At 43.3% G+C, this 26223-nt stretch overlaps 1 protein-coding gene across 2 annotated transcripts in view; it reads left to right on the forward strand.

Moving 5' to 3' along the window:
- The window catches only part of FIG4 (FIG4 phosphoinositide 5-phosphatase), a 63755-nt gene extending 54635 nt beyond the window's left edge, over positions 1–9120 (forward strand). The window contains exons 19-20 of one of the 2 annotated variants that reach the window (XM_010561647.1): positions 6310–6483; positions 9033–9120. In XM_010561647.1, the coding sequence (XP_010559949.1) occupies positions 6310–6483; positions 9033–9054 (196 nt within the window). In that variant the 3' untranslated portion in view covers positions 9055–9120. Of the gene's footprint in view, positions 1–6309; positions 8006–9032 lie in introns of those variants that run through there. The other variant, XM_010561646.1, reaches the window with a different exon arrangement.
- Positions 9121–26223: the final 17103 nt, after the last annotated feature.

The following is a 26223-nucleotide window of genomic DNA, read 5'->3' on the forward strand; positions in this document are numbered from 1 at the left end:
CTGCACCACACATAAAAATTTAGTTTTTCTGTGTCTGCTGTTGGCCTGGTTTAGCATTTCTGTATGTTATGTGTTAAAAAGATAATGCAGTAGCCTTACAAGACTAGAAAAAAAACATTTTGAGTCTTGTAACTGGTCTTAGATTTTTTTTTTTAATGTGTCAAAATAGGTTCTGTTATTAAATTTGCCTCTTTGCAAATTTTAAATGAAGAACTATTGTATCTTTTAGTACAGTGTTCACTGTTAAAATGCTTCAGAAGTTCTGTGTCTTGAAGCTTGGGTTTTTTAATTTTATTTTGGGGTTAGCGCGCTGGTATTTCTCACTTTTGGCTATGAAGTCTCATTGTGATCCTCATGTCAGCAGCATTGAAGTCATATCTGCTAAAAATATAACTGTAACAAAATCCTGTGAAATATGACAGTAAATCTAGTTATTTCTACATTGTCCATTATGGTTTTATTGAATTTGGAATTTTGTAGTATTAACAGTCTCTAGCAAAACCCAGAAAGTACTAAACTATATGCCACCTTAGCCCATCTACTTTTAGACTTTTAAATGAAAATTCTCAGGACCCTTCTTCTGTCTGTCCCTGTCTTGTCTGTGAATTGATAAATTTCTATTCATCAGTTTAAGAGACCTGTCTTCCTCAAGTAATCCTATCTGAAAAAGTAAGTCTAAGCTTTTTCTTTCCAAAAAGAAACACAATATTCCTCCTCTTTTTTTTTTTTGTGAGTTCTTTTGATACTTGTTTTGGTTTGTTCTGTACTACCCCTAGGTTCCTTTGTGTGTTCAATCTTTAAGTTTTGAATTAGTTTGTGGTCAGCATAAATCATCCCTACTTAAAAGATTTATCTTTCCTCAGAGATCACCTTTCTGTATCAGATGTTCTGACCTTCTCACATATTCCTTCTGTCTGTAGAGAAGCTGCTTCTAGTTCGGATTGTAAAATGTTCATTTAGATGTGTATCTGTGTAAAGAGTCTCTTCTTTCTCTGACCTTTGAAATTGTACGTGCAGTTGGAGTTTCAGGTGATTGTTGTGGGACCTGGATGCAGTCCAGGTTTTGCTGCTGGTTGGTTTGGTAAGGCACAAGTTGCAGTACTATTGGACAGAGAAGGTTTCCTGTTTTTCGGTCTTCTCCGCTCACAGAGAACGTGACTGAAACTTTGTTATACGGAGGTGCTGGTGCCTAAGGAAGGAAAATTCTGTTGAAGGCTTTTTCAAGAGCACAGCAAGCAATTTAAAGGATACCATCTGAGGGGGGGAACCCAAATAAACTCTGGGTTTGCCAGAGTTTTGTAGGTCAGATATATTTGCTTAGGATTCAAACAAGGCAACAGAGTACATTTTGTCTCCTTTAGATATCCTTCAGAGACTTGAGGAGAACTAATCCATGTTGAAACAAATGCGGTGGCTTTCTGGTGACTGCTATATTTCTGAGAGCTAAGCACATCACTGTGCACTTTTCCTTCAAAGTATGGAACATCCTCATTGTAACTGAAGATTTTAGCTGTGTCTTCTTTTACTGTAGAGATGATGCTACTCTTGGTGAAACCATAACACCATGAAGCCTGCTCACGAGTGGGGTGAAAATAATTGCACTTTGCATGTGAAGGCTGCTGTCCTTAATGATATGGTGTTTATGTTACTATCTATGTAATTTTCTTTGGGAGGCTATAGAGGTACAGGTCTCTAGGGAGATCTGATAGCCAAGTCATAAATAGTATGCTCTCTTTCATGACTCTATTGTGAGATATTAAACTTATTAAGTAGATTAGATTTTTACATGAATAGTGTTAGAGAAATGACTTTAATTAAATGACTGGATAATACAAGCACTCTACAAATAGTTACAGCTTAATACAGGGTTATTAATCAAAACTGGCATGCATGAACATGTGGTTCTTTCAATATATTTTTATCACGGTGAAGCAAGTAGGTGGAAAATTGAGATTTAGTTGCTAAATACTCAAAATGAAATACACTTTGCTGTCCAGCTTCCATTGTGCCTAAGGAAATTACTTTTGATTTATTAGTGCTTCAGAAATGTCATGTCTTAGAAACAAATCAAGAAATAGAGAAGGCATCAAATTAGTGTTATAGCTTTGTTTTGTTCTTTTAGTTAATTGTTCACTTGCTAGTGGACTAGACAGGCTAGGTACATTTGAGTAAGTGACGTCTTTTGGTGTTAGTGACAGTGGTAATTTAGTACAGTGTGCTAGTGTCAAATACCATTGCTAGTCTCAGCTCGAATGCTTTAAACTAGATAAATAAGTATCTGCAGAAGCTATGGGTGCTTTGAAAAGCAATCTACTTTTAAAGCATCTAGATATGAAGTTAGATAGACTAATGTTTGGTACCAGTTCTGAAAACACCCACCTTAATGTTTTGTAATAAACTAGAATAAGTGATAATGAGAAGAAACTATCACTCTGTTGGGAAAAAAATAGAAAGAAAAGATTAAGTATGATAGATTTCCATAGTATTATTCCTACAGTTTACCAACAAAAAGTAAAATAAAATGCTGATTTAGCAAGAGCATAATAGCAGAGGTTGGACCCTTCAGAAGAGCTTCAATGCTTTTGAAATGAGTTTTGTGTTGTTTAAGAAAAGCATAAAAATGCAAGCATTTTGGAAATTTTAACTTGATCATCAGGCAGGTAACTTGCTCACATTTTTAGTATTTGTTTACATTCCACTGTAGTGCCACAGAATGCTAAGACTAAGAAGCCTAAACAGGAATTGTAATATAGTCTAAAAATAAGGAAAAATAAAAATATATTCTATGCAGTAAGGCTTCACTTCTTGCAAACTCTTTAGCTTTGCTTTTTTCTCCAATTCTAGAATAGCCAAATGTTTCTATGACATAACCTAGCAAATTCTTGTCTACATCCTGGTAAAATGTAACTTGGTTTTAAGTATGCAACCAAAGTGGGTGACCAATGATTTTATTGTCTCAAATTCAATAGTATACCTGTATAAGTAATTCTATCATTGCAGTGTAAGTATAATCAACTTGAATGTATTGCTGTGTAAAATGGAAAAATACAAATTTAAATATTAAATTGAAAAATATTAATTTAATATGGAAACCTTTTTTATTTTACATACCGTATTCCACTTGTAGTGGAATATTAGGCATACTATACTGCATGACACATTGCGGTCATTTTATAAGACTAATGAACCATCACGTGATGAAACATCCAAAATCCACCATATTTTAATAAAGTAAAAGGCTAAAAGGGGAGTAAGTTTTTTCACAGTTTTAATAGAGATCATGGTTTAGAAACAGTGTCAAACATTAGTTTGTGCTTATAATGCAGCTAGAAGATTATTACTGCATTTCATTTATAGAAGAGCTCTGCCATTGTTCAAGTGTTCCAGTTCTCCCCTGTTTTTTCCCTTTAAAAGCAGAGATTATTCACATTAAAATAAATTCCTGTCTCTTGACATCAGCAGGATGACTGTGGCTTTTGTGGAGTACAGCAACGTTGCAAATATCTAAATCTTCATTGCATTTGGGTGGTCAATGTTTGCTTTTGGAAATAGTGAGCTTTGACAGTAAGTTGCTGCTGTAATTTCTTACCTGAGAAGTTTTGAGCCCAAAAATATGTGCATACGCTAATACAATGTTTAACAATAACATTCTGACTTTTTCAGCCCCTGGCACTGTCTACTATTCCAATATGCTATTATGGGAAGTATTTAGAAAATTTGTCTTCAGTAGCTAAAATAGTAGATGACAAATGAAAAGCTAGTGAAAAAAATCTGAGGTATTAAACGCAATTTTGGTCCTCACTGCATTATCAAAGAGAATGGAGTAGACCTTGGAACTCTGCATTAATGGCAAGGTGATGAGCTTGATCAGAAAATAACTAGTGTATGAGGAGAGATGAAATACACTTGGTTGTCTGATAGTGATATAGAGGAGGCAAACAGAGAATGACTGTTCACCATTTCTCCCAATGTAAGAATTACAAGCAACCAAGGCCTACGATAACAAATGAAAGGAGTGTCACGTCAGACACAATTAAGTAATGGAACTTATTCCCACAGGATTCTGTAAGTCTCAGAGATATTAGAAAAACTAGTGAAGACCTATGGAAATCAGTTTTCATGAAAGAGTAGTCCAGTTTCAAATTTTGCTTCAGGTAGATTCTAAATCCTGGTTGCTGAAATCTGGGAGGATATACTGGAGAAGGGATTGTTCAGTACCTGTTCTGTTTTAATAATCTGTCCTCAAACATTGCTGCTAGTTACTCCATGAGACAGGCTGCTGGGCCCCATGATGTTTTGGGTCCACCTCTAGGTAATGATCTGATGTAGAAAAGTGTTCAGTGTATGTGGTGGTAGGAAAGTGAGTCTTTCAGAATTGAAATCTTTGTGTTGTACTGAATACCTGGGCAGCTTTGTTTATTATATAGAGTATTTATAAAGCAGCAGCAGTATTTTAATAGCTATCTAGAAACTAAATCGGCTTCTCCAGCTGAAATATGGGCTAAAAATGTATTAAACTGGTGATTTAGAGAACTCTTAAAACATGTATGTCGTTTTTTTCATAACTGAGAAATTATTTTTTTTCTCCTGTTTAGCATTTATAGGTGCATTGCATCCACTGTTCTAGGTAATCATAGTTCTGTCAGGTTTTTTTCTTGAAGTTAATTTCAAACTTTGATTTCCTCTAAATCAAATAGTATTGACAGAAGGAAAAGTTATGCATAGGTTACCTTCAGATGGCAATGTATTAGTCATTGTATGTTCTGTTGTGGAATCGAAACTGATCTGCTATCACACAGGTAAAACATCTGTACTGTTCAACACTGGGAGTGTTTTATAAGTTACTAAAACATTGCTGGGAAATGTACATGGTGTATTAATGAATGCAGCTTTCACAATAGCTGAAGTGCTTCAAAACGAAAATTACTTACTACAAAGATACTTTTAGTGTTTATTCATTTATTATGTATTGAGTATAAATAGTTTTGTTGCTATCGTGCAGTTGGTTGTGGAGAACACATTGCTAGTGAAGAGTTTGGCTTAGAACCGTAGAATATTAAAAACTGGAAAGGACCCTGGAAGTCATGTGATCCAGTCCCCTTGCTCAGAGGAGGACCAGATTTGATGAGGTTGCTCAGGGCTACATACACTCGACTGTTGAATATCCTTAGGGTGGATGGTTCCACAGCCTCTCTGAGCAACAACAGTGATTGACAACCCTCACAGTGGAAAATTCCCTTGTATCTAATCAGAATATCCCATGTTGCAATTTGCATTCCCTTTTTGAAATTTGTCTTTTTATCACACGCTCCCAGAAGAGTCTGGCTCCACACGGACACCCTTCCATTAGGTAGTTGCAGATAGCAATAAGGTCCCCTTTAGCTTCTCTTCTCCAGGCTGGACAAATCCAGCGCTTGCAGTCTCTATTTGTATGCCATGTGCTCCAGCTCTCTAATCATCTTGGTGACCTTTGCTGGACTCGTACAAGTATTTCATTGTCTGCCTTGTACTGGAGAGCCCAGAAGTGGCCACAGTGCTGCAGATATGGTTTCTCAGGCCCTGAATAGAGGGAAACAATGACTTTCCTTGACCTGCTGGCTATGCAGTTTTCAAGAGTTACGGTTAAAAGACCAGCTTCTACCTTATGAGTGAGTCTGACAGTAGTGCTTAGAAAAGGTCTGACAAACTCAGGTTCTTGTAAACCTTCAAACATCATGTATTTCTCATGAGTAGGTTTAAATATTAGGATTCAAAGATAGTATTTATTATATGAAGCTATTTTAAACAATATTTTCATAAAATATCAGCAGTCCCAATGTACAGAGTGCTGTTGCTACTAGTAAGTTGTCTGTTTCCTGATAATTAGATGGAAATTTCTTATCTGATAAATCCTTTCTATATGTTGGTTCAGAGTATAATCACTTGTGCTGCTGGATTGCTAATGGATAGCTCTATAAAGTTTTTCTATTATCTGCTATAATGCATGGCACAGATCTGTTTCAGCTTGGGTACTTACTGACCGTAGCAGATCTGAGGAAGGGTGAAGAAATGAGGACAGAGCAGAGGGAAGTGAGAAAGTATTCTGTAATGTGATTAGTGACAACTTACCTAATTACCCTACTTGGAAAGCTGGGTCTTATCAGGTCTGCAGTAGTGATAAAAATCTAGGTAAATGAATTATCTAGTGGGAAGTTGCCCTTTCCTTGAGTCTCATATATATTTCAAGGAAAAGAAATACTCTTCTCTCTGTGGAAAATTTTTACCTAAAGTTTCAAATATTCTGCATGCTTGATTTTTTTTTTTTTCCAGAATACCCATCTCCTCCTTTTCTCAAGACAATATTTACGAAGTGCAGCCTCCAAGAGCTGATAGGAAATCAATAGAGATTTTTCATGCGCACATTCAGGCTGGAAGAGGAAACATGCAGCCCCTGGGAAAAGATGACTTCCTCATGTACAGAGAGTACATTCGAAACAGATACATGTAAATACAAGCTGGATTCTCCTGCCAGGTCTACTGTACTGATAGGTCATAAAAGTAATTTTAGAAAAGAAATCTAGTTTTGTTATTTTGCAGTAATAAATTTATTATCTACAATTTCTATTTATTATTCTTTACTATTATCCATTTACAGTATTGTGCTTTACAGGAAAAAAGTGATTTAATATCTGTTCTTCAGCTGAAAGAGAAAGTGTATCTTAAGAGACTAAGTGAATAATCAGAGCACCTACAGTCACTGAAGAGTATGTAGCAATTTATGGCAAAGAAAATATTGCATCTCTAGGTTTTTGTATTAATTTCTTGCATTGTTATGTTTGTTAGTAAAGCCAAAGTGATTCATACATAAGAATCAGAAGACAATAGTTTTCTTCTTTGTTCCACAACAGCAAACAATCTCTTTTACAGCAAAATGTTTTCTGATATTTCTTGAGATTTTTAGAAAACTGAGTGCTAAAATGACTGCTTGTAGTTTGCTGCTTTCTTAAGCAAAAGTGAAAAATGTGGCTTATGTCAAAATCAAAATTTGCATCAAGACTAACAAATTTTGTAACCCTAATTTGTGTCAAAACTAATCTCACTGGTGCTAGTAGCTACAGAATCTGTGCCACATGCAGGGTGAGAATGGCTTGTGACTAATTATCATGGGCTTCTAGTAGGAATCTGAGGTGAATCATTGACTATGTCTGCAAATGAAGGAACGCTCTGCACTTTACTGGGTTTAGACTCTAACAGGGCACAAAACCATCCTGTCATTTTTCTGTATGACAGGCCTACTTTTTGCAGCATACTTTTTCCATCCCTGTATTTGTGCTCCTGTGAGACGCTTTCAGGTTCAAGCCTACAGCCTCCCAAGAAATCAGTATTGGTAAGTGACATGTAGAGTCTGGATCAGCTGGGCTGGTCATGCAAGAGGAAGCAGCAGCTGGGTTAGGCAAGACTGAACATTATGCCCAGTGCTGGGCAAGAAGTGGAGAGGCAGCAGGTATCTGAAATAAGTTGTTTAATTTGGATTTGCGATTAGAAGAAGAAGAAAGGGGGGGGGGGGGGGAAGCCTATTATTTGCAGTTACAAGCTAAAATTCCCAACACTGCTTTCTAGCCCTTTGCCTTGAAGAATACTGACAGTATCAGCAGCATCCTTGGCAAACCATGTTATTCTGCAAGGTTGTACAGACCATATTTCAGAATTTTCTGGAATAACTGAATAATTGTTTTAGGGATGTCAGCCAACTGCATGTACTAGATGTAGAGAACATGTTTGTTTGTAGTAAATCGCTTGCAGGCAGCTACTGCAGATTCTTGGCTGCATGCTGCAGACATTCTGAATATGTCTGAATATTTTATGAAGTAAGTTGCACTTTCGTCAGTAATTCAGTGTAAGAAAAGATGCAGTGGGTAAAGGGAAAAGATAGAAGTTTCTTGTGATAAAAGTTTGTGTGTTTCAGGGAGTGACTTGTATGCAGTCAGTGAGAGAATGTGGTACCTCAAGCTATCAAAATATTTTGGTGTCCATTTTCTTTTGTTAATTGATTAATATTGTTTTGAGAGAAATAGATGTATTTTAGGAGACACAAGAATGAAATGTCATTTTAGATAATACTTTACTGCAACTGTCAACTTTTTTTTCTTCTCTGGCAAAAAACCTGTACTGAATTCTTTTGTCCAGTATGAAAAATAATTTGAAGGAATAAATGCTTGCTTTGGAAATATGTAGAGCTGGAGTCTTTATCCTAATGAGGCAAATGCATGCTTTTCTCACTGCACTTAAACTATTGCAAAGAATGTTTTCTAGACTATCACAATCCTTATCCTTTTGTTGTTCATAGATACTGGTAATTCATAAAAGTTGCCCTTGAAAGCGTACCACTTAACCACAGATAAGGCAAAAGAGGATGCTTCCTTTTTCAACATCTAATGTTGTTGCAAAATATAAGAATTGTAGTAATTTTACGGCTCTAAGAGAAAATAGGTTCATCCTGCAGCAGTTCAAACACTTCTTGGGAAAAGAGGATTAAAGGGGTTCGTTTTTACAGTTCTGGGAGATGAATGACAACTCAGTCCATTATCCGTACTATAATGCCGAGCTTTTCAGTGTCTCTCTAAATGGGTGCCATGACAGTCCTGTTGTGGCATCCCCTTGAATCCTTCAGTATGTATAACTGCTGCTTGTTTCTCGTAGCTGCTTATAGGGGTTTAAGCTATGTGCATTACTTCATATGATAAGATGCTTGGGTGTCATTGATTACATTGAAATACAATACCAAAATGTACACCTGGAGAATAATGACTTTGGGTTCTTTTCTCGTGGAATTGGGAAGCACAAACATCAGATTAAGACTGTCATTTCTGAGCCAATGGTTCTTTGAAGCCAGTCCAACAGCCTAAGCTCTGTTCTGTGACCCTCTTCAGATTGATACTTGTGTCCTTAGGAGCAGTTATTCCCCAACGCTTTCATTGGTAGTTTCCCCTCCTCGTGAGTTTTGCTTCCGCTTGCAATGCCTGCTGACTTTTTGTTCTCTCATTCCTTTCCAGAGAGACTCAGCTGTGGCCCTGAAATAGGATCCTTGTAATGTGCACGCAGCTGCAGCTACAAGAGGGGAGAAAGTGAAAGAGCTGTATGTAGTTCTGAGATGGCATTTGTGGTAGCTCTTTGTTTTGGTGTTGAGTTTTTGAGATTTTTGCACAGGATCCCAGGAGGGTTCTGCTGGCTTTCACAGACTTGGGCCAGCCTTCACTTGTATAAACTCTGAAGCATGTAACCTGTCAAATGCTCGTGTTTTACAGTAAGGGGAAATACCAGCTTCACTCAGGAGATCATTTCATTCTCCACAGGAGTTTCACCCTGTCAGTACTCCCTGAATAATTACACATCCAAGTACAGTTCACTGAGGATAAAACAGTGCGTATGCCATACTTCAATAGTTGCATGAGTGTTGAGTTATGTGTAAAGTCTTGTTCCGTTTGCTGGCATGGATTGAATTAGATTGATCACCTGGAGCCTGATGTGGAAAAGATATAATTATGTGCTTGGCTCCCAAATGCCTCCCTCTGTCTCCTGCATATTTAGAAAATCTAATTAAAGTTGTCACTTTTGGTGGTGATTTAAAAGTAATATGGAAGTAGTGCAGTATGTTACAAAATATTAATGAAAAAATTATACATTGAAATTGCAACCCTTGCAAATATTGATAATGAGCAGTTCCCTACTGGAGTTCTTAAATCTATATGCTACAAGGACAACTGTTCCAGGTAATGTCAGCTGCTAATCTGTCTACTAGAATCAACTAAAAGAGTACCAAGAAAAGGCACGAAAACCAATGTTTAGCATTACTGTATATTTCTGGAGGAGCAATACATGCTTTTCGCCAAATCTCACCCAAGGTTTGAATGTAACATTTAAATTTCATTCTTTTGAACATATTCATCTGTGAAAAATAAAGAGATACTGTAATAATGATAGGACAGGCAAGCAGCATGTAATGAACCATCTTCGATGGCCCATTTGCATTTTCCCATTCTAGGTGTAGCTGTGCTGCTGGCACTAAAGCCCGGTGTGGTTTTTAGGCATGACAATAGCCGCAGAGTATGTATTTGTGGTGGTCTTCCCATTTTTCGCGTGCAGCATGTACAAGATAGTGTGCACACTGCAACCCACAAATCCTCTCAAAACCCCTAGGCCTTGAGAGAGCACTGTTATTTTGTATTCCCTTACAGCTCAGGTGCTCTTTTTTTTGTAAGGGTAATCTTTTGTTATCCTATTTCCCTTCTTTTTCTTCTGTTTTTTTTTTTTTGTAGTTTGATTTCCCTTCCCCTTTCTTCTTCACCACCTGTAGTTCAGAATTCTTTCTCTTACCCAGAACTTTGCCACAAGTTGCGGTTTGCCCACTATATCCATATCCTTTTGGAGCTTTCACTCCTTGAAGGAAAACTCTGTAAATTTTATCCTTTTCTTGAAACGCCTTAATGCTTTCTTCAGCAACCCATATCCCTCCTTTTTAAATGCAGGCTGTGCCATCATCTGCCCTGCCTGATTTTCTACCTCCTGTGGTGGCGACAGACGTGTGTATCGTCTCTCTGGGGTTCTCTGTGTCTTGGTAACGTATTCTTGAGAAGTGCTTTCTGCTCGGGTACAGGATGTTAGTGCTTGAACAAATTGTAGACATCACTTAAAATCTTTTTCTCTAGAGAAAGTCAAGCACTGCTCTGATTAAGGAAGTAAGAGAGCATTTAAAGTGGTCCCCTCTGATTGCCTTTAGTCCTGCTATAGCAGCACTCTGCATCCTACTGCGTGAAGTCATCCAAGGAGGAGGGAGGCATGCTTTTTTTGCTCATACTCCCAAGAAAGTGGATCCAGCCCGTTTGAATAAGCTAGTGTTGGCACATGTCAAATTTGACGGGCATGTCCAGTGAGAGATTTTGCAGCGATAAGCCTGGCTTGGGTCGCTTAGGGGTTTTTATCCTTTCAGTTCCGACGCCTCTATTCCCTCCCAGTGCCTCTTCCTCGACATTAACATTGGGGTCAGACATGCAGAGGGCTGGGACTCGCATCGCCGACTCCTGCAGCCGTTACCTGTGCTAAAACCGGCATTAGCCATGCTGCAGGGTTAAGCTCGAGTGCAGGCTCTGCTCCCGCAGGGCTGAGCCTTCCTGAGCCCCAAGAACAGCCCCTGCCCGGGGAACATGGGGGGGACCCTGCACATAGGCAGAACACGGTGGCCCTTCTGGCTGTGCTGGTTACAAGGGAGGATTCCGTTGTTTCTCAAAGAAGGAAAATAACAAATGCCGATGATGTTATTGCCCAATTATACCTACTCTCTTAACCCTGGGATGTACTCAGAATGCATTTTGTTGGCTTTGGGAGGATGGGTGGTACGCGTTGACTTGTGTGAGGTAAAGCTCAGACTGGAAAGCAGCTTCACATGCTTAAAATCAGCCACTGACAGCTTTCATCTGAGTGCTTTCAAAAATATTTATCTGCATCCATTCCTTAAAACATGCATTATCATATCTCTGATATCTTGACCAAATAGGGTTAAAATGTCTCTAAGATATAAGAAAAAGCAGCTTACAAGCTGTGTTATTTATTATTCTTAAGATAAGCAACACATTACTTTAACGCTGTATCAGGAGCCATTTTTTCTGTGACACAGACCTTCCCGTGCAAAGTGGACTCCAGTCATCACCGGCGCACACCCGCCAGCACTAGCGCTCGCCATTAAGGTGACGGGCGACACTGTTATGAGCTCATGCCGTGTCTGGTTCACGGAGGTGGCACTATATTATGTCTGCTGCAAAGGTTTCCTTCAAAATTCAAGCATCCAGACAGAGTTATCAATAACATTGTGTCTTGATCTGGTTTTGCAGAAGTGCTGGTGCTCAAAATCCCACTGAAGTCCAAATACTCTCCAAACAGACAGCTTCTTTATACCCCAAATCCTAAATAATTCAGACCTGGGCTTTTGCTGGACGATTCTTTGGACTTGGGAAGAGAAATAAAAATGTAAAATAAATAAAAAAATACAGAAAGACATCTCTTAATTTTATCATTCTGATGAATGCTATGTTTACCTTGTCCTTCACCTTTCTGTTGTCATTTTTATTGTGTAAGCATTACTGTACTCTCTAAGTGAAAACCCAAACTTACTGCAAACGATGGGAGAAGCCATTACTGCAGGCTTGCATGGTATTTATCCTGTTTCTTACGATTGCTGACAAACCTATGAGACAATTAGCCTAGTAAATACTTACCGTAAACTTTACTGGTGAAAACAGCATTCCTAAATGCGCACCTTACATGCAGGGCTGTGCTACAGTGGATACCTCTGTCCTGGCCCCTGTGTGTCTGTGGGCACGTTTGCCATCCTTGTTTGACATTGTTTGCTGCGCTTGGCGAGGGTGTTGTATTGCTGTTGGAGTTGATCTATGGGAGAGGTTGGTAAAAAGTCTATTATTTTTGTAGCCTTCTTCAGAAGCAGTTTTGTCCTGCCAGGATGTTCAGGTGAGGCATTTTCATACTCCTGCCCCTTCCAGCCTGGGCTGACCTATCTGTCCAGCAGCCTGTTACGAGCCTTCCTGCCTTTGGGGGTTGTATGGCTGCACTGAGGAAGGCATTGTGCTGGAGATGACTGGTCCTCTCCTGTTCTTGAGCTAGCCAAGAAGACGAGATGCAGTTGAACTCAGTCCTGTCTTTTGCTGCAGCATCCCTCACTGTTGACCTGCCTGGCTCCAAACGATGGGACTGCCCTGCCCTGCCGAGAGGGGACCGCCGGCAGCACCTCCCCACCTTCTGCAGCAGCAAAAGACCTTTCATGAAACGTTGTGAGATGCCTGCCCCAAACATCATCCTCTCCCCAAACATGCGACTGATGGAGGCCAAACTGAGTACAGCCCGTGGCTGTAACTGCTGCCTGCAAGCTGCCTAACTCGGGCTCTGCGGGCTTGGGGCCAACCACACTGGCACGTGCAAGTGGTGTTACTCTGCTAAAGGAGACTTGTGGGGCGGGTAAGACTGTAGTTTTTCCTATGATTAGTGGAAACTGCCGCTATGAAGGTCAAATTATGCTTTTTGCTAAACCTGCAATCCTGATTTCCCTTTGGGGGTTTTGTTTGCCCGTTATGTTCAAAATTGGTATGTATGCATCACTACTGCATATTTCATTTGGGGTTTTTCTGCCTCAATAATAGTTAACTCTGAGAGAACAGAGTTCCTAAATTGCATTGAAACCCTCCATGGGGCCTACAGAAAGTCGTGTGACTGCAGAGTTTGAAGGGTGCTGTCCCATTGGCAGGTGTATAGCAGTTGGTTGGACTACGGGTATATAACACCAACCCACCCTGGCAGATACTGCGATCATCATCTAATACTGTTGAATCCCAACTATTCCAGTAGGTTACTGTTTACTGACTGAGCAGTTGTTGAAGCATCTAGTGAAGATTTGGCCATCTTGCGTTTTTTCTCTGCATAATTAAAAAAACCCAAACAACAACTGAAAAACTCAAGCATCAGCAGCCCAGAATGGCAGAAAGCCTGGATGGGCACTGTCAGGATGCTGGACATGGAGGTGCAGGTTTCTAAGAGCAGACCTGCTGCTTTTTGTCACCAGCCTACGAACGGATGGTACCTGAAGTTCCACAAAGGCCCTTTCCACTTTTCCTGGGATTTCTGATTCAGGTGGCCCAACACAGTAATTCAGCTGTGGTAAAAACCTAACTCAGTGTTATTCTAACAGCATGACAAAGGTGCTAAGGGAGCAGTATATGCACATTTTTTGTCTGGTCTGTATTTCTAATACTTTGTCTTGCTTGTTTTATTACTGACGTATTCAGAGTCACCATCAATAAGTCAGTTTAATTTTTCTTAGTTTGTTTAATTTTCCACGTACTTCCCTGGAAATACAGTGTGAATCATGTAAGGAGGAAGGGAAAGAAAAAGGAGAAACTAAGGCAAATGGTAAGATTTTGACTCTCAGTCAGACTTAAACCCATCTCACTGCATGCAGACTTTCTCCACAGCCAGAAATCCCATAACAACAATACAAGTTGTGTGCCACGTTCTTCCCAGGTTTTTCTCTGATCAAACTATTGGATAATAGACTCAGATGCTCACAAGTCCAGGCTAGGAAGCCTGTTGCTGGGCTTAAGGCTCTGCACTCTATTTTGAGAGGGTTTTTTTTACCTCCTCCACAGCAACAGAAGGACAATTCGGTGAAACCTCTCCTAAGAGGGGCAGCATTTTAAGGAGGAGTTAGACCCGTCATCTGGTAGAGAATTGTTTTTCCCCCAAACTCGCATAACCTTTCCATAGCATGGCCTAGGTATTTTTCCTTTTGCTCTCCCTTCTCTCCCCATAAATCACAGTCCCTTCCAGTGGACTTAATAGCAGTGGAGAGCAAGAGCTAGCACACACCTTGGTGAGGCAAGGGGAAAAGGAAAAAGGCAAATAAGGGAAGAGCTAGAGTTGTCTGGGTGAAAATAGAGGGCTGGACCTCGGTGAGGTGTATTTGAACAACCAAGCTGATGTACAGGGAAGAGCAGATTGGTGGGGAGGCTGGAACTTAGTTGCTGGGACCTGCAGAAGAGCCGTGCGTGAGCCTGGGCACAGGCACGTCGTTTGCTTTCACATTCTCAGGCGAGTGGGTAGGGTGACGTTAGGAAGCCGGAGCACGCCGCGTGGCAGAGCCCCAGCTGAGCGCGTGAGCGTGGGTCCAACACGCGCGGACACACGTGGAGCGAAGGGTGTGCTGCCGTGGCGGGGAGGCGGATGGGTCACAGCACGTGTAAAACGAGCAGCAAGCCTGCAGTGGAGACATACCCCATACCCACGTGTGCGACTCCCTGACGGCAGTCACAGCCCTCATGTGGAAGATACATGTGCCAAGCCTAATTTGAATTTCCAAAGGTCACACTTGTCACTCTCGGTGTACCGGTGGTCTCATTAACAAGTGTCTCCAGCTGGTGCTGTGCAAGGGCCTCGGGACGTGCTGTTGTCACCGCGCAGTGCAGCGAGGGCTGCCACCGATGCCTCGGGCTCGTCTGCTCTGCTCTCCGCTTAAGGGACGTCATGGGAGAGGGGCTGTGTACCGGGCACGCTACGTAGGTGACCAGATTTTGACCTAGCAGGCGTGTCTTGCTGGATGTTGCATGAAACCGGTCGAGCAGCTGTCTGGAGGTGTAGGTTGGTCTGTAGGACCACTCGATTGAAGTCTGTTTTACCTGACGGCAGTGGCATCAAAGCCGGGCTGTACACTGAGAGGAGGGCTTCCAGGGGCGAGTCAGCTCACCTGTCCTAGGGCAGGGTGAGTTACCCCTCTGCCGGTGCTTCTTTCTCCATGTTGTGCCACCTCGGAGGATCCTACACAACTGGCTTAGCCAAGACACCGGCATTTAAAAAACTAAAATTAGATGAGTCCTTTGGTAGCCTTTATAAAAACTGGCAGAGCTGTGAGGTAAGCAACCAGAGCTATAGCATTATAGTCGACAGCGGGTCCCTTAAAGCCATAAAATCATTTTGTAACCTCTGTCTGGACCACTCCAGACATAGGTAGGTACACCTCTGGTACGATGCTTCTCTAAAATAAGGGTATATGCCATTTCATGTTTCCAGGAGGAGATGGCACTTCAGATCTATCACCAGCCGGGGCACAGAATAGGCTGCTCAGGGTGAGCAGAGCTTGTCAATCATCAGTGGCTTTGGCCAAAACAGGACTTGTCTGTGTCTCCATCGTTGGTGGGTTGTGGTCACCTCTCTACCCATCAGGAGCCTTGTCCAGGGACCAACTCTCCCTGAGACCCAAAGCTTAGCTCGGCTCCTCCTCTGCCTGCTGCCTCGGCTTGGATCTCTGATGAACGTTATGTCATGGAATGGCTTTTCCAGTAACATTTATACCATTAGAGAGTCCGCAGGCCCATCCACTTCCCACTCATTAAATGCTTTTCCTTCAAAGGCTGGTTTTGGGTAGTGTCGGTTTGCGGTGCAGCCTGCTGAGCAAAAGCCACGCGCTCACCTGGGGGAGCTTCGCTCTGCCTGAAGCACAGGGAAGTGTCCACAGCCTGAAGATGAGGCTACCTGCTTTTTTGGTCAGAAGTAATTGCTCACAACTGGGAAACTTCACTTATTTGTCATATAAATACTGCCTGACCCCTTATCTACCTCATGTATCTTGCCTTCGGATGTTCAATACTGTATGTGTCCAACAGATACTGAACCTGCTGGTCTGTTGTAAAAACCACCACTCATCTCCTCCATGCTCCCATTTATTAAATATTGGCTGCAGAGCATACTGAGGTAGCACAAATACCGCATTCGTTTAGTTGTTTCCCAGATGGGCCCTTTACATTTTTTTTCTTACAACTTCTAACTTACAGGTGTCTTTTTTGCCTGCTTTCATTCTACGTATCTTTGCCATTGCTGAATTTATAAATCCTTCTGCACACCTCGAGTATCACAGGTCTGAGCACAGGGCCACAATTCCTACTCCGAGCAATCACAAAACTGCCCTTCACCTTTCCAGCTCTGTAGTCGCAGATGTGAAGCTGGGAAGTTTAGTCAAGGATGTGTTTCTCGCTAGTTCTTCCTCCAGGCATTAGTTTGCTTCTTCATTGTTGTTTCTGGACTGCAGATTTGGGCTGACTTGGAACTAAATGTCTCTGTTTATATCCCCTAATATTTTCCTTCTGTTTCATTTTTTCTTTTCCTCAGCGGAGGCTCAGTGATTTGGCTATTAGCTGTGCCTGTAGAAAAAGAAGCTGCAGCTCACAAAGGCAGTTAACACCCCTTCCGTGCTCTCAACAGGTTGTCGCCGACTGAAATTGCAGCACGGTCCGAGCGCTGAGGGTGCGGTCCCGAAATACCCTTCTAGGGACACTTCATCACATCCTTGTAAGGGAAAAGGCTGTTCAGGAAAAGCCTGAGGAGGCAGAAACGTCAAATGTCTCTTTTCCCACTTGAACTTCATCAAAGCCTTGTCTCCAGCAGTTGCCTCATCTCTCTCCTACCGCCACCTGAAACCTCCGACAGCTCTTCACCCCCATGCACACGCAGGTGGGACCTCTTGTCCGCTCCTGCAGAAGATGGAAAATGTTCTCGGATCCCACCCCTGTTCTCAACGGCGTGAATGTGTTTCAGACTGAGCATCGCTGGGTCTCTGTGCGGCTGTAAGTCAACGCGCGGGCACAGGCAACGGAGAAGGGCCAGCTTGGGTTGGCTCGTGTTTCCATCGCAGCAGGAGGTGGGAGGCATTTTGAAAGCGTGTCACTTTTTTCCACAGAATCCCCTGAAGCTGAACAGTTTTAATTTTTGTTAGAGGATAAGTTTTTCCAGTACAAAATAAAAATATCATTAAAACACCGTCAGTACTACAAAGCGTTTGGTACAATGTGAATTTTCTCAAAGGAACCACTTAACTAGAGCTGATTATTGGATCAGTCTGTAAATTCTCCAAAAAATGTTTATCCTCAATGTAAGTGCTATGACTTTGGGAAGGATACACATGCGTTCCTCATAAGCATAAGATGCTTTTCAGGTTCTAATTATGGAGCAATCACAAGCACCCCTATAGAGAAATTAATGTGCTTTGATATTTGGATGTAATGCATATTTCTCTCTTTCTCAGTTCCTTTCTTTTTACTGGCCAAAAAAAAATTTGCCAATGTTTTTCTTGTAAGTGCCATGATTTTAGAGCATACGTTTGCGCTCGGTTTAGGGTCCTTTTGCACATTGACCTGTTTGTAACTCAACAGCTGTATGGCCGGGAGCACAAGTAGGAAGTCTCCAGTTCTTGTATATGCCAAGAACTGGCCCCAGGTTTTGTATTCTCAGCCTTACCCTGCTTCTAGGGGCTGTAGCGCAGACTCATGCCAGGCGCTTGCTCTTTGAATCCTAACTTCAAGGCTGTAAACATCCCCTTTGCTGACAGTCTGCTTTTTGCCAACACGGCTCCTAAGCTTTCTCGCACTCATGCTCTCTTCCTCGCTTTCTCACTTCATTTTCCTTCCTCTCCTTTGCAGTGGTTTTTTCTTGCTTCATGGGCTCCATCTCAGATAGTCTTCCAATAACCTCAAGGGGGTCTTGGAGATTTGCTACTCGCTTTAACGTGCTTAAAAGCTGTTGCTCTCACTTCAGTCTGGCAGAACATCCTTCATTGCAAATGACACCAATGTGAAGGAAGGTGCTTGTTGCTTCAGCTACGAAGACTACGGTGGAATTTCAACTCTGGAAACAGGACGGTGGAAGGAAAGTGTACACGTAGCCTTGTCTCTCCCTCATCGATAAGAATTCATTTTTAAGAACATTGATATCTAGGGCCAAGCCTTTCTCATTTAAAGCTTTGTGGGAATACTGCTTTGCGTTCAGTTGGAATAGCATCAGGCCTAAACTGCAAGCATAAAAACTTTCTAAAACCTGTGGTACGTGGGTAGAATTTTGCCATACTGTATACGCGCAGTATTTTCCTCACGTTGTCCAGTGGCACCACATTTAACAGCAGTGAGGGAATGGTGTAACCAGGGGCATCGCACTAGTGACACCCTGAAGATTCCCCAGACTACAGACATCCTTTATTGGCTGTAAAAGCATTGATTTTTCAACCTATGTTAGGCAAGAATAACTGAAAGAATGCACTGCAAATCCTGTCTTTCATTTACTTAGTACTCTAGAAAATAAAACCAACAAAACCAATTTCCCTCAGAAAGTCTCTGTAAAAGAAGTGGCCTCTTCCCTGGCCAGACTCCCAGCTCTCTGGTAATTGCTTTCCATGCACTTCACTTTCCCATCTTGTTCTTCCTCTCTTCCTACCTCACCATATGAAAACTATTTCTTTGCTATGCTCACCTGTGGGCAGAACAGAGTGCCTAGGTAACAAAGCCACTATTTCTAGGTGAAGATGTAGGCTGGGAAGGAAGCCAGCGTGGGAAGCAGAAGGAAGGAAAAGCAATTGCCCAGAGTCCCAGTGCTGTGTCTGCAAGCGCTGCGTTTCACGGGGGATGAAAGGAAGCCTGCCCTGTTGCTTTCGTATTGATATGATAAGTATTCTAGCACCTCTTAGATGTTCAGCTAATATTTTATTAAGACATGAAGACTTTGATGTCAGTTTTATTGAGTTGGGGTTCCTGTCAGACATGGTGTGGTCCAGCGACAGTTCTGGGGTAGGACTTGAGGATCTTCTCTCTGGTTCCCAGTGCTGACACTGGCTGATTTCCAGGGATGGATAAAATGGCTTTTGTAAATAGCATTTCGGCATATGGAAAAGAAGGAATCTATGTAAGTGAAAACGCATGGTACAAAGAGGCTGCAAGTGTGAGAGACTGAAAGAGTGAATGTCTCAAACATTGCGGTGGGGCAAGTTCTGCATAACAGTGAACCTGCTTAACAACGAGCCGCAGGTGAGAAGCCGGTCAGCAATGGGGCGCGGAGGCCGTGCCAGAGGGTGCGCAGTTCCCTGTTCGGATACGCGGAGCAGGGCAGCTCACCACGCGTGGCCAAAGATCAAACAACGGTCGTGCCTGCAGGGAGGGAGAAGTTACTCCCCAAACCCCCCCCAAGCCCGCCGACCCATTTCCCGAAGGTTCTGGAAGCACAAACCGTGCATGACACCTAATTAGCCTAATGAGTTCAAGTGCCCACCTGAAGGAGTGGCAAGGATGATAAAAGGACACAAACTGAAGCCCCACGCACCCAGCGGAACTGGACCCCTTGGCTGGCTGAACCAGCGCTGGATCCAGGACTGGCGAAATCTTTCTCTTTTCTCTCTCTCTTTTCCCGTAATCCCTACACTTCATCCCTTTAGACATAAACCATTGACCAAGTCTGGGACTAGGAGTGGATCCAGCTGCCCCTGGGCTCCTCTCTGAGAAGGAGTCTAGAAAGCAAGGGGGTCCGCTCTGAACCTCATGACTCAACGGGAGGACTCTCCTTATTTTCTTCCCCAAACTTATCCCCAAATAAGCAAGGCTTGTAGTATATGTTTGGCGACATATGGTTAGCGCGTTACACAGGTTACCAACGTAGTTTCATGCCAATTATTGTTGTGAGCAAATAAAAGTTGAGTTTTGTGAGTTAAAGGATCCCCGCTATCGTCTCACCTTAATCCTGACCTGGGACTCGGTGAACCTGAGTCATTGTCCTGAGAAACTGGGATGCGACAGCAAGTGATATAGAAAAATAAATAAGGAATGTCTCCAGGTATCAAACATAGATCCTGCTCTGTGCGCAGGCACCAAGCAGCTCTCTAGAAGCCGTCTTTTGTGCTGACGGTTGGGATGTAGCAGAGCATCAAACCTGCAACGATGCTGGTTGAGATAAGCAGCATTTTACAGTGAAATAAACAGCATTTTACAGTGCTCCTGGCCATCTGGAAACCCCAGCTCACTGCCCACTGCATGAAAGACTCTGCATATGGTAGGGGACTAATTCACATGTGTATAAGGAGGCTGACGTCTTCTGCATGCCTTGGGCTACTGCTTGGGGACCTGCAAGTGCCAGGAGTGCGGTGTACGTGGAGGCATACATGGGCCAAAGTCCCATCTGCTGCTTCTCCTGGGAACACCTCAGATCTTGTTCTGTGCTTTTCCTCACATTCTCTCTCAATCGACAATGTTGTTGACTCTCAGACAATGCAATTTTGACACGCTCTTCAGGTGGTTCATGGCCAGAACGGAGTCACTGGATCCACGGCCCCGGCCTTTACCACTTCGGATCACACAGCAACCCACAGTGCTGCAAGTCGTGACCTTCTGCGCCGACTAACCACGAGCAGAGCGTGAAATAGATGTTTCTCTGACATCATCTGGCACAGGGGCACCAAGTCTGGGGAATCTCATGTTTATTCCAGGTTCCAGTGGGAATGTGCTGTAATTGTTCTCCCCATCCTCTTTTCACCTGCCTGGTGTTAACAACCCACTTGCTTTCACTCACATATTTACACTCTTCTGTCCTAACATCTCCCTGCTGTTCTCTACATCCCTCTGAAGTGATGCCGGCCCCTTGCATCCCCGACCTGGGGCGTGCTGGGGGGGTAGGCAGACGATGGAGCACACCGATGTATCTGGGCTGTAAAAGGGCACAGGTAAAGGAGACCAGTAGCGTGGTCTCTGGCTCGTAGTCGGGTGGTTTAGGTTTAGGTGGCCGTTGCTGATGGCTTGTGTATTTAGATTGATGGAGACTGCAGGATGGATTTGCAGGAGAAATTTCCGATTTCTTCCCACCCAACCATTAACTATAACGCTACAGGAACACTGTATTTTTTGAGTCGAATGAGTCGAGGCTTAGTCTTATCAGTCATGAAATAAATAACTTTCTGCTTAAGCAATAAGGAACTTGACTTGCTCTCAGAGCAGAGAGTTCAATAAACCATACATTGATCTGAGAAGAAAATCATTAACTTCAGGAAAAGAGGGGGTATATTTCTCTGAACTGGAGTTAGTTCCATTACCACTGAAAGCTGGTCTGCTTAGATAAATTGGCATCTAGTGACTTCGGTCACAGGGAAGATAGGGTCTAGTCAATAGTTTAACAAATAGTTTCAAGGAAAACAGGCATTGTTGACCTAGCCCCAACCAGACAAAGGCCATTGTGGATGTATTGGGTTTGTGTGGCAAGGTTTTGGTAGCGGGAGGGTGACAGGGGTGCCTTCAGTGAGAAGCTGCTGGAAGCTTCCCCTGTGTCCGACAGAGCCAACGCCAGCCGGCTCTAAGATGGACCCGCTGCTGGACAAGGCCGAGCCCAGCAGTGACAGTGGTAGCGCTTCTGGGAAAACAGATGTAAGAGGGGGGAAAAACTGCACAACTGCAGCCGCAGAGAGGAGTGAGAACATGTAAGAGCAACAGCCCTGCAGCCCCCCAGGTCAGTGCAGAAGGAGGGGAGGAGATGCTCCAGACGCCGGAGCAGAGATTCCCCTGCAGCCCGTGGTGAAGACCCTGGTGAGGCAGGCTGTCCCCCTGCACCCCAGGGAGGTCCACAGTGGAGCAGATCTCCACCTGCAGCCCGGGGAGGACCCCACGCCAGAGCAGGGGGCTGCCCGAAGGAGGCTGTGACCCCGTGGGAAGCCCACGCTGGAGCAGGCTCCTGGCAGGACCTACAGATCTGTGGAGAGAGGAGCCCACGCTGGAGCAGGTTTTCTGGCAGGACTTGTGACCCTGGGGGGGACCCACGCTGGAGCAGTCTGTGCCTGAAGGACTGCAGCCCGTGGAAAGGACCCACGCTGGAGCAGTTCGTCAGGGACTGCAGCCCATGGGCAGGACCCACATTGGAGCAGTTCATGGAGGGCTGTCTCCCATGGGAGGGACCTCACACCGGAGCAGGGGAAGAGTGTGAGGAGTCCTGCCCCTGAAGAGGATGAAGCAGCAGAGATAATGTGTGATGAACTGACCACAACCCCCATTCCCCGTCCCCCTGCGCCACTGGGGGGGAGAAGGTGGAGAAAACTGGGAGTGGTGTTAAGCCCAGGAAGGAAGGAGGGATGGGGGGAAGGTGTTTTAAGATTTATTATCCTACTCCGATTTGATTGGCAATAAATTAAGTTAATTTTCCCCGAGCTGAGTCTGTTTTGCCTGTGATGGTAACTGGCGAGTTATCTCTCCCTGTCCTTATCTCGACCCATGAGCCCTTTGTTATATTTTCTCTCCCCTGTCCAGCTGAGGAGGGGAGTGATAGAGCGGCTTTGGTGGGCACCTGGTCTCCAGCCAGGGTCAACCCACCACAGTGGAAAATGTCAGTAAATCCAAGATTAAACAGTCCAGGTTAAGGATGAATCATCAAGAGTTTATGACAGAAATGGCATTTATTTTTAAGATTATTCAATAGGAAAGCACTAACCTGCATTTGGTTTGAATTTTGAGTGGTTTGGCTTACCTTTCACTTATTTTGAGCTGAAAATGTGCCTAATTTAGTGTTTATCCTGCAGAATCTGTGACACATTATTCATCATACAGCATACATGGCACACACAGACATAATAATTACCAGAGCATGCAACCCGTCACAGCCCCTATGCATTTTCCTCTGAAATGTATCCCAGGAATTGTGCACATTTACGAAACACTTAGATGCACGTGCATCTCGGACTGTGGTTGTGTTTCCAGCTTTTCTTCTCAGCAGCAGCACAGGTGGCAGTGACATCCACTACGCTTTCCTGACCATTTCCAGAATCCTGGTTTTGGTTGCTACGCCTTTTGCTGAACTTCACTGTTTGGGCTGAAATTGTTCATGGCAGGGCAGCAAGAAATTGGAGCTGCTGTTGTTGGTTTCATGCTGTCCCTTCAATGTATGTTACTGTCTGGTATAAGGAAGACAGGGACCACCCTTTATATATTAATATAATACAATATAATATAATGTAATATAATATAATATAATAGGGGTTTTATATATTTATATAATTATAACCCAAACTAGATGAGCCGTATTGTTTGCCCCAGCACACCTAGGAGAGGAGCCAGATGGGCAGCCTTTCAATAGGACAGTTTTGTTTGTTCATTTGGGCAATCCTTGCATCATTGCTGGGAAGGAAAAAAATGGCATTTTAAGATCTCACACGTGTCATTTAGCCTTGATTAGGATCCTGAGGGCTCTGTACTATGGGCTTTCTGTCAATGGCACTGCTTAAACACTTACAAACAAGCATGTGCTTAAGTGCTTTGCTGATGGAGGGCCAGAACACTTGGCAGCTTGCTAGGCTGAGCTCTGTCCCTCTCCTCTCTGCCAGGCAAGGCATTGGGAGGGAAGGAGCTCAGCTATGTCCTTCAGTCATAACTATTTAAAAAAATGCAAGGGAGGGGAGAGAATGAAACCAAACCAGCCGACAGGCAGTGGGGAACATCTTGAAGGGGGACTTCTATCCCCTTTATTTTTCTCCAACCTTCTTTACAGCCTAGCAATCATATTGATTTCAGTGGACTAGGCTGCTCTTTGGCGTATATTTAGCATACTGTGGCCATGACTAAAAGCAGTGTATACGCTCATAGATTATTCACAGGATAGGTAAAGAGCTACGGTATGAACCGAGTGAAAGTAACTTGAAGATGACTACGGAGAAGACCAATATCCATCTGAACTCTGAAGATCCAGACTACTGGCCTGACAGTCACGCCAGCAGGCATATCTTTTTCTTCCTACCCTGCCTTGAATAGTGTTTAGGTGGAAGAAAGGAATTTGACTATTTGGCCATCAGAAGAAATGTCCGGCCCACACAGCAGCTGCGCTTGGCATGGGTTGGGTTCCCTGCACACTACGTCTGTACTTCTGGGGGTGATTTCCCAGATAAAGAGACAAGAGCACTGCCATGTGCAGACCTCGAAGGCATTTAATGCAATGTACAATGTATAGCAATGGCTTGAAACGACAGAGGCATAAAAAAAAAACAACAACCTCTGCAGCTGCCTCTTTACTGCAGCAAATACATGAAAGGACAGTATCAGGACTTTTTTTTTTTTTTAAATTTTATTTCCTAACAGGGGATCAAGCAACAGATCAAAATTTCACCTGCATTGAAGTGAGGAACTAGACCACAACAGTCTGATTTCTCCGAGCTGACTATGTGAATGGATTTTGAAACCAGGTGCTTAAAGTGCTGTCCTGGTACTGTGAGCAGAGAAGGGGGTGCACTGGCATCCTGGAAATGAGGCACGGTTGCCCCTGAAGGGCTGTCAAGTAAGGTGCTGTCAGCACTGTTGGAGCAGGGAGCGATTCATGGGCTTGCAGCAATCTAATAGAGGGGAACAGATGACCAGAATCAGCATTTAATAAGTTTATTCAGCATCCTTTGAACACAGCTGCCCTATTGCTGCATTTTTTTTTCCACAGACCTGGAAATAATAGCCTTTATTTAAGTGCTTATATTCAGCCATATCAGCACTGCATGTTCCAGCATTAAGGCTTTGAAAGGGATATTTGATACGAGGTGGTTATTTGCTAAGCCATCAGGTTTAAAAGTAGATTTTTGGAAGCAGGCATGACCAGAGCTGTTTTTTAAAAGTGACCTGCAAGCAGGTTTTTAAAACTCAGCACCTTTGCTTTTTCACTGTACACTGCCTCATATTCATCAGGAACTGAGTTCATTTCTGAGCACTGACATTCTCAATTCTTGACATCCAGCAAAGTAATTGTTTGGGTTTTTCAGGTGTCCCACCCATGACCTTGTGAAACCCAAAGGTATTTCGGAAACGATAATATCGTAAACTACATCATGATGGTTACATTTGGGCCTCCCTTTTGAATCTTGCATATGCTAACAGTCAAGTACTCCAAAATAAAGTATATTTTGGTGCTAAAAATAAATGACTGTGTAATGAAAGGCATTGTAGATAGCATTAAATGAATGCTAACTGTAATTAAAATGCATTCTTAAATTCTTCAGCTTGGATTTTTGGTGACTCACCCAGTGTCTTTCTCTCTGCATCCAGATATTTTCAGAGCATGGATGAATTCCAAGTATGAAATCTCAATTTAGGCAGGACAAAAGAGACAACAGCAGGTTGGGGAAGCGACCAAAATAAAGGCAGATTTATAGCAGCTGTTTTGATGAAGATGATTCCTTCTTTTCTGCCTCAGCATCTTGACTCCCTGCTCTCACGAGACGAGGGTGTAGCAGCCGTGGCTGGGACAGGCTGCTTTTTCTCACGTGCTGTTGAGTGAGGATTTGCAGCTCTCTCCTCCTGGTGTAGCCTGTGCTACCCTGCTCAGCGACCATGTCATGCAGCAAGACTAAAGCCCACTGAAAAGCTGCACTGGGACAGCTACATCCCAAAATCTCTGTTCTTTGTGCCTTTGTATAGTTGCTTGGATAGCTGGTATCCATGGTGCAGACCTGCAAGACTGATGATCCTGTGTCTGCTTCTGTGTTTAAAAATATATGGTCATTATTTCCACTGGGTCCTGGGGGCAGCTCACTGCTGCGAGGAAGCCCTGTTTTAAAGAGATTGTAGGGCACCCGACATCTGTAGAGCCCTCCTTTACAATCCACCCAGTGAAACAGGTGCAGAGAGGTCACTCTCACACATTTTCTTCTCAGCCTTTTACTTCCCATGGGCAGGAGCAAACTATTTCTTGTTGTTATAATTCATCTTGCGGCCCAGAGAGACACAGCCTGCTTGCTACGCAGGTGGGAGTCCTGCCATGGCCGGTGCAGCCCCTACCCCTGTCTGCCTCTGCTCAGCCCAGCACCGAGGGATTTTTGGCTTGTTAGTGCCACTGGCCAGGGTCTGTAGCCTCCCAGGCCACGTCTCGTCTGCT

The sequence above is a fragment of the Haliaeetus leucocephalus genome, unplaced genomic scaffold (genome assembly GCF_000737465.1).
Source record: "Haliaeetus leucocephalus isolate CR32 unplaced genomic scaffold, Haliaeetus_leucocephalus-4.0 Scaffold149, whole genome shotgun sequence".
In the NCBI taxonomy this organism is placed as follows: domain Eukaryota; kingdom Metazoa; phylum Chordata; class Aves; order Accipitriformes; family Accipitridae; genus Haliaeetus; species Haliaeetus leucocephalus.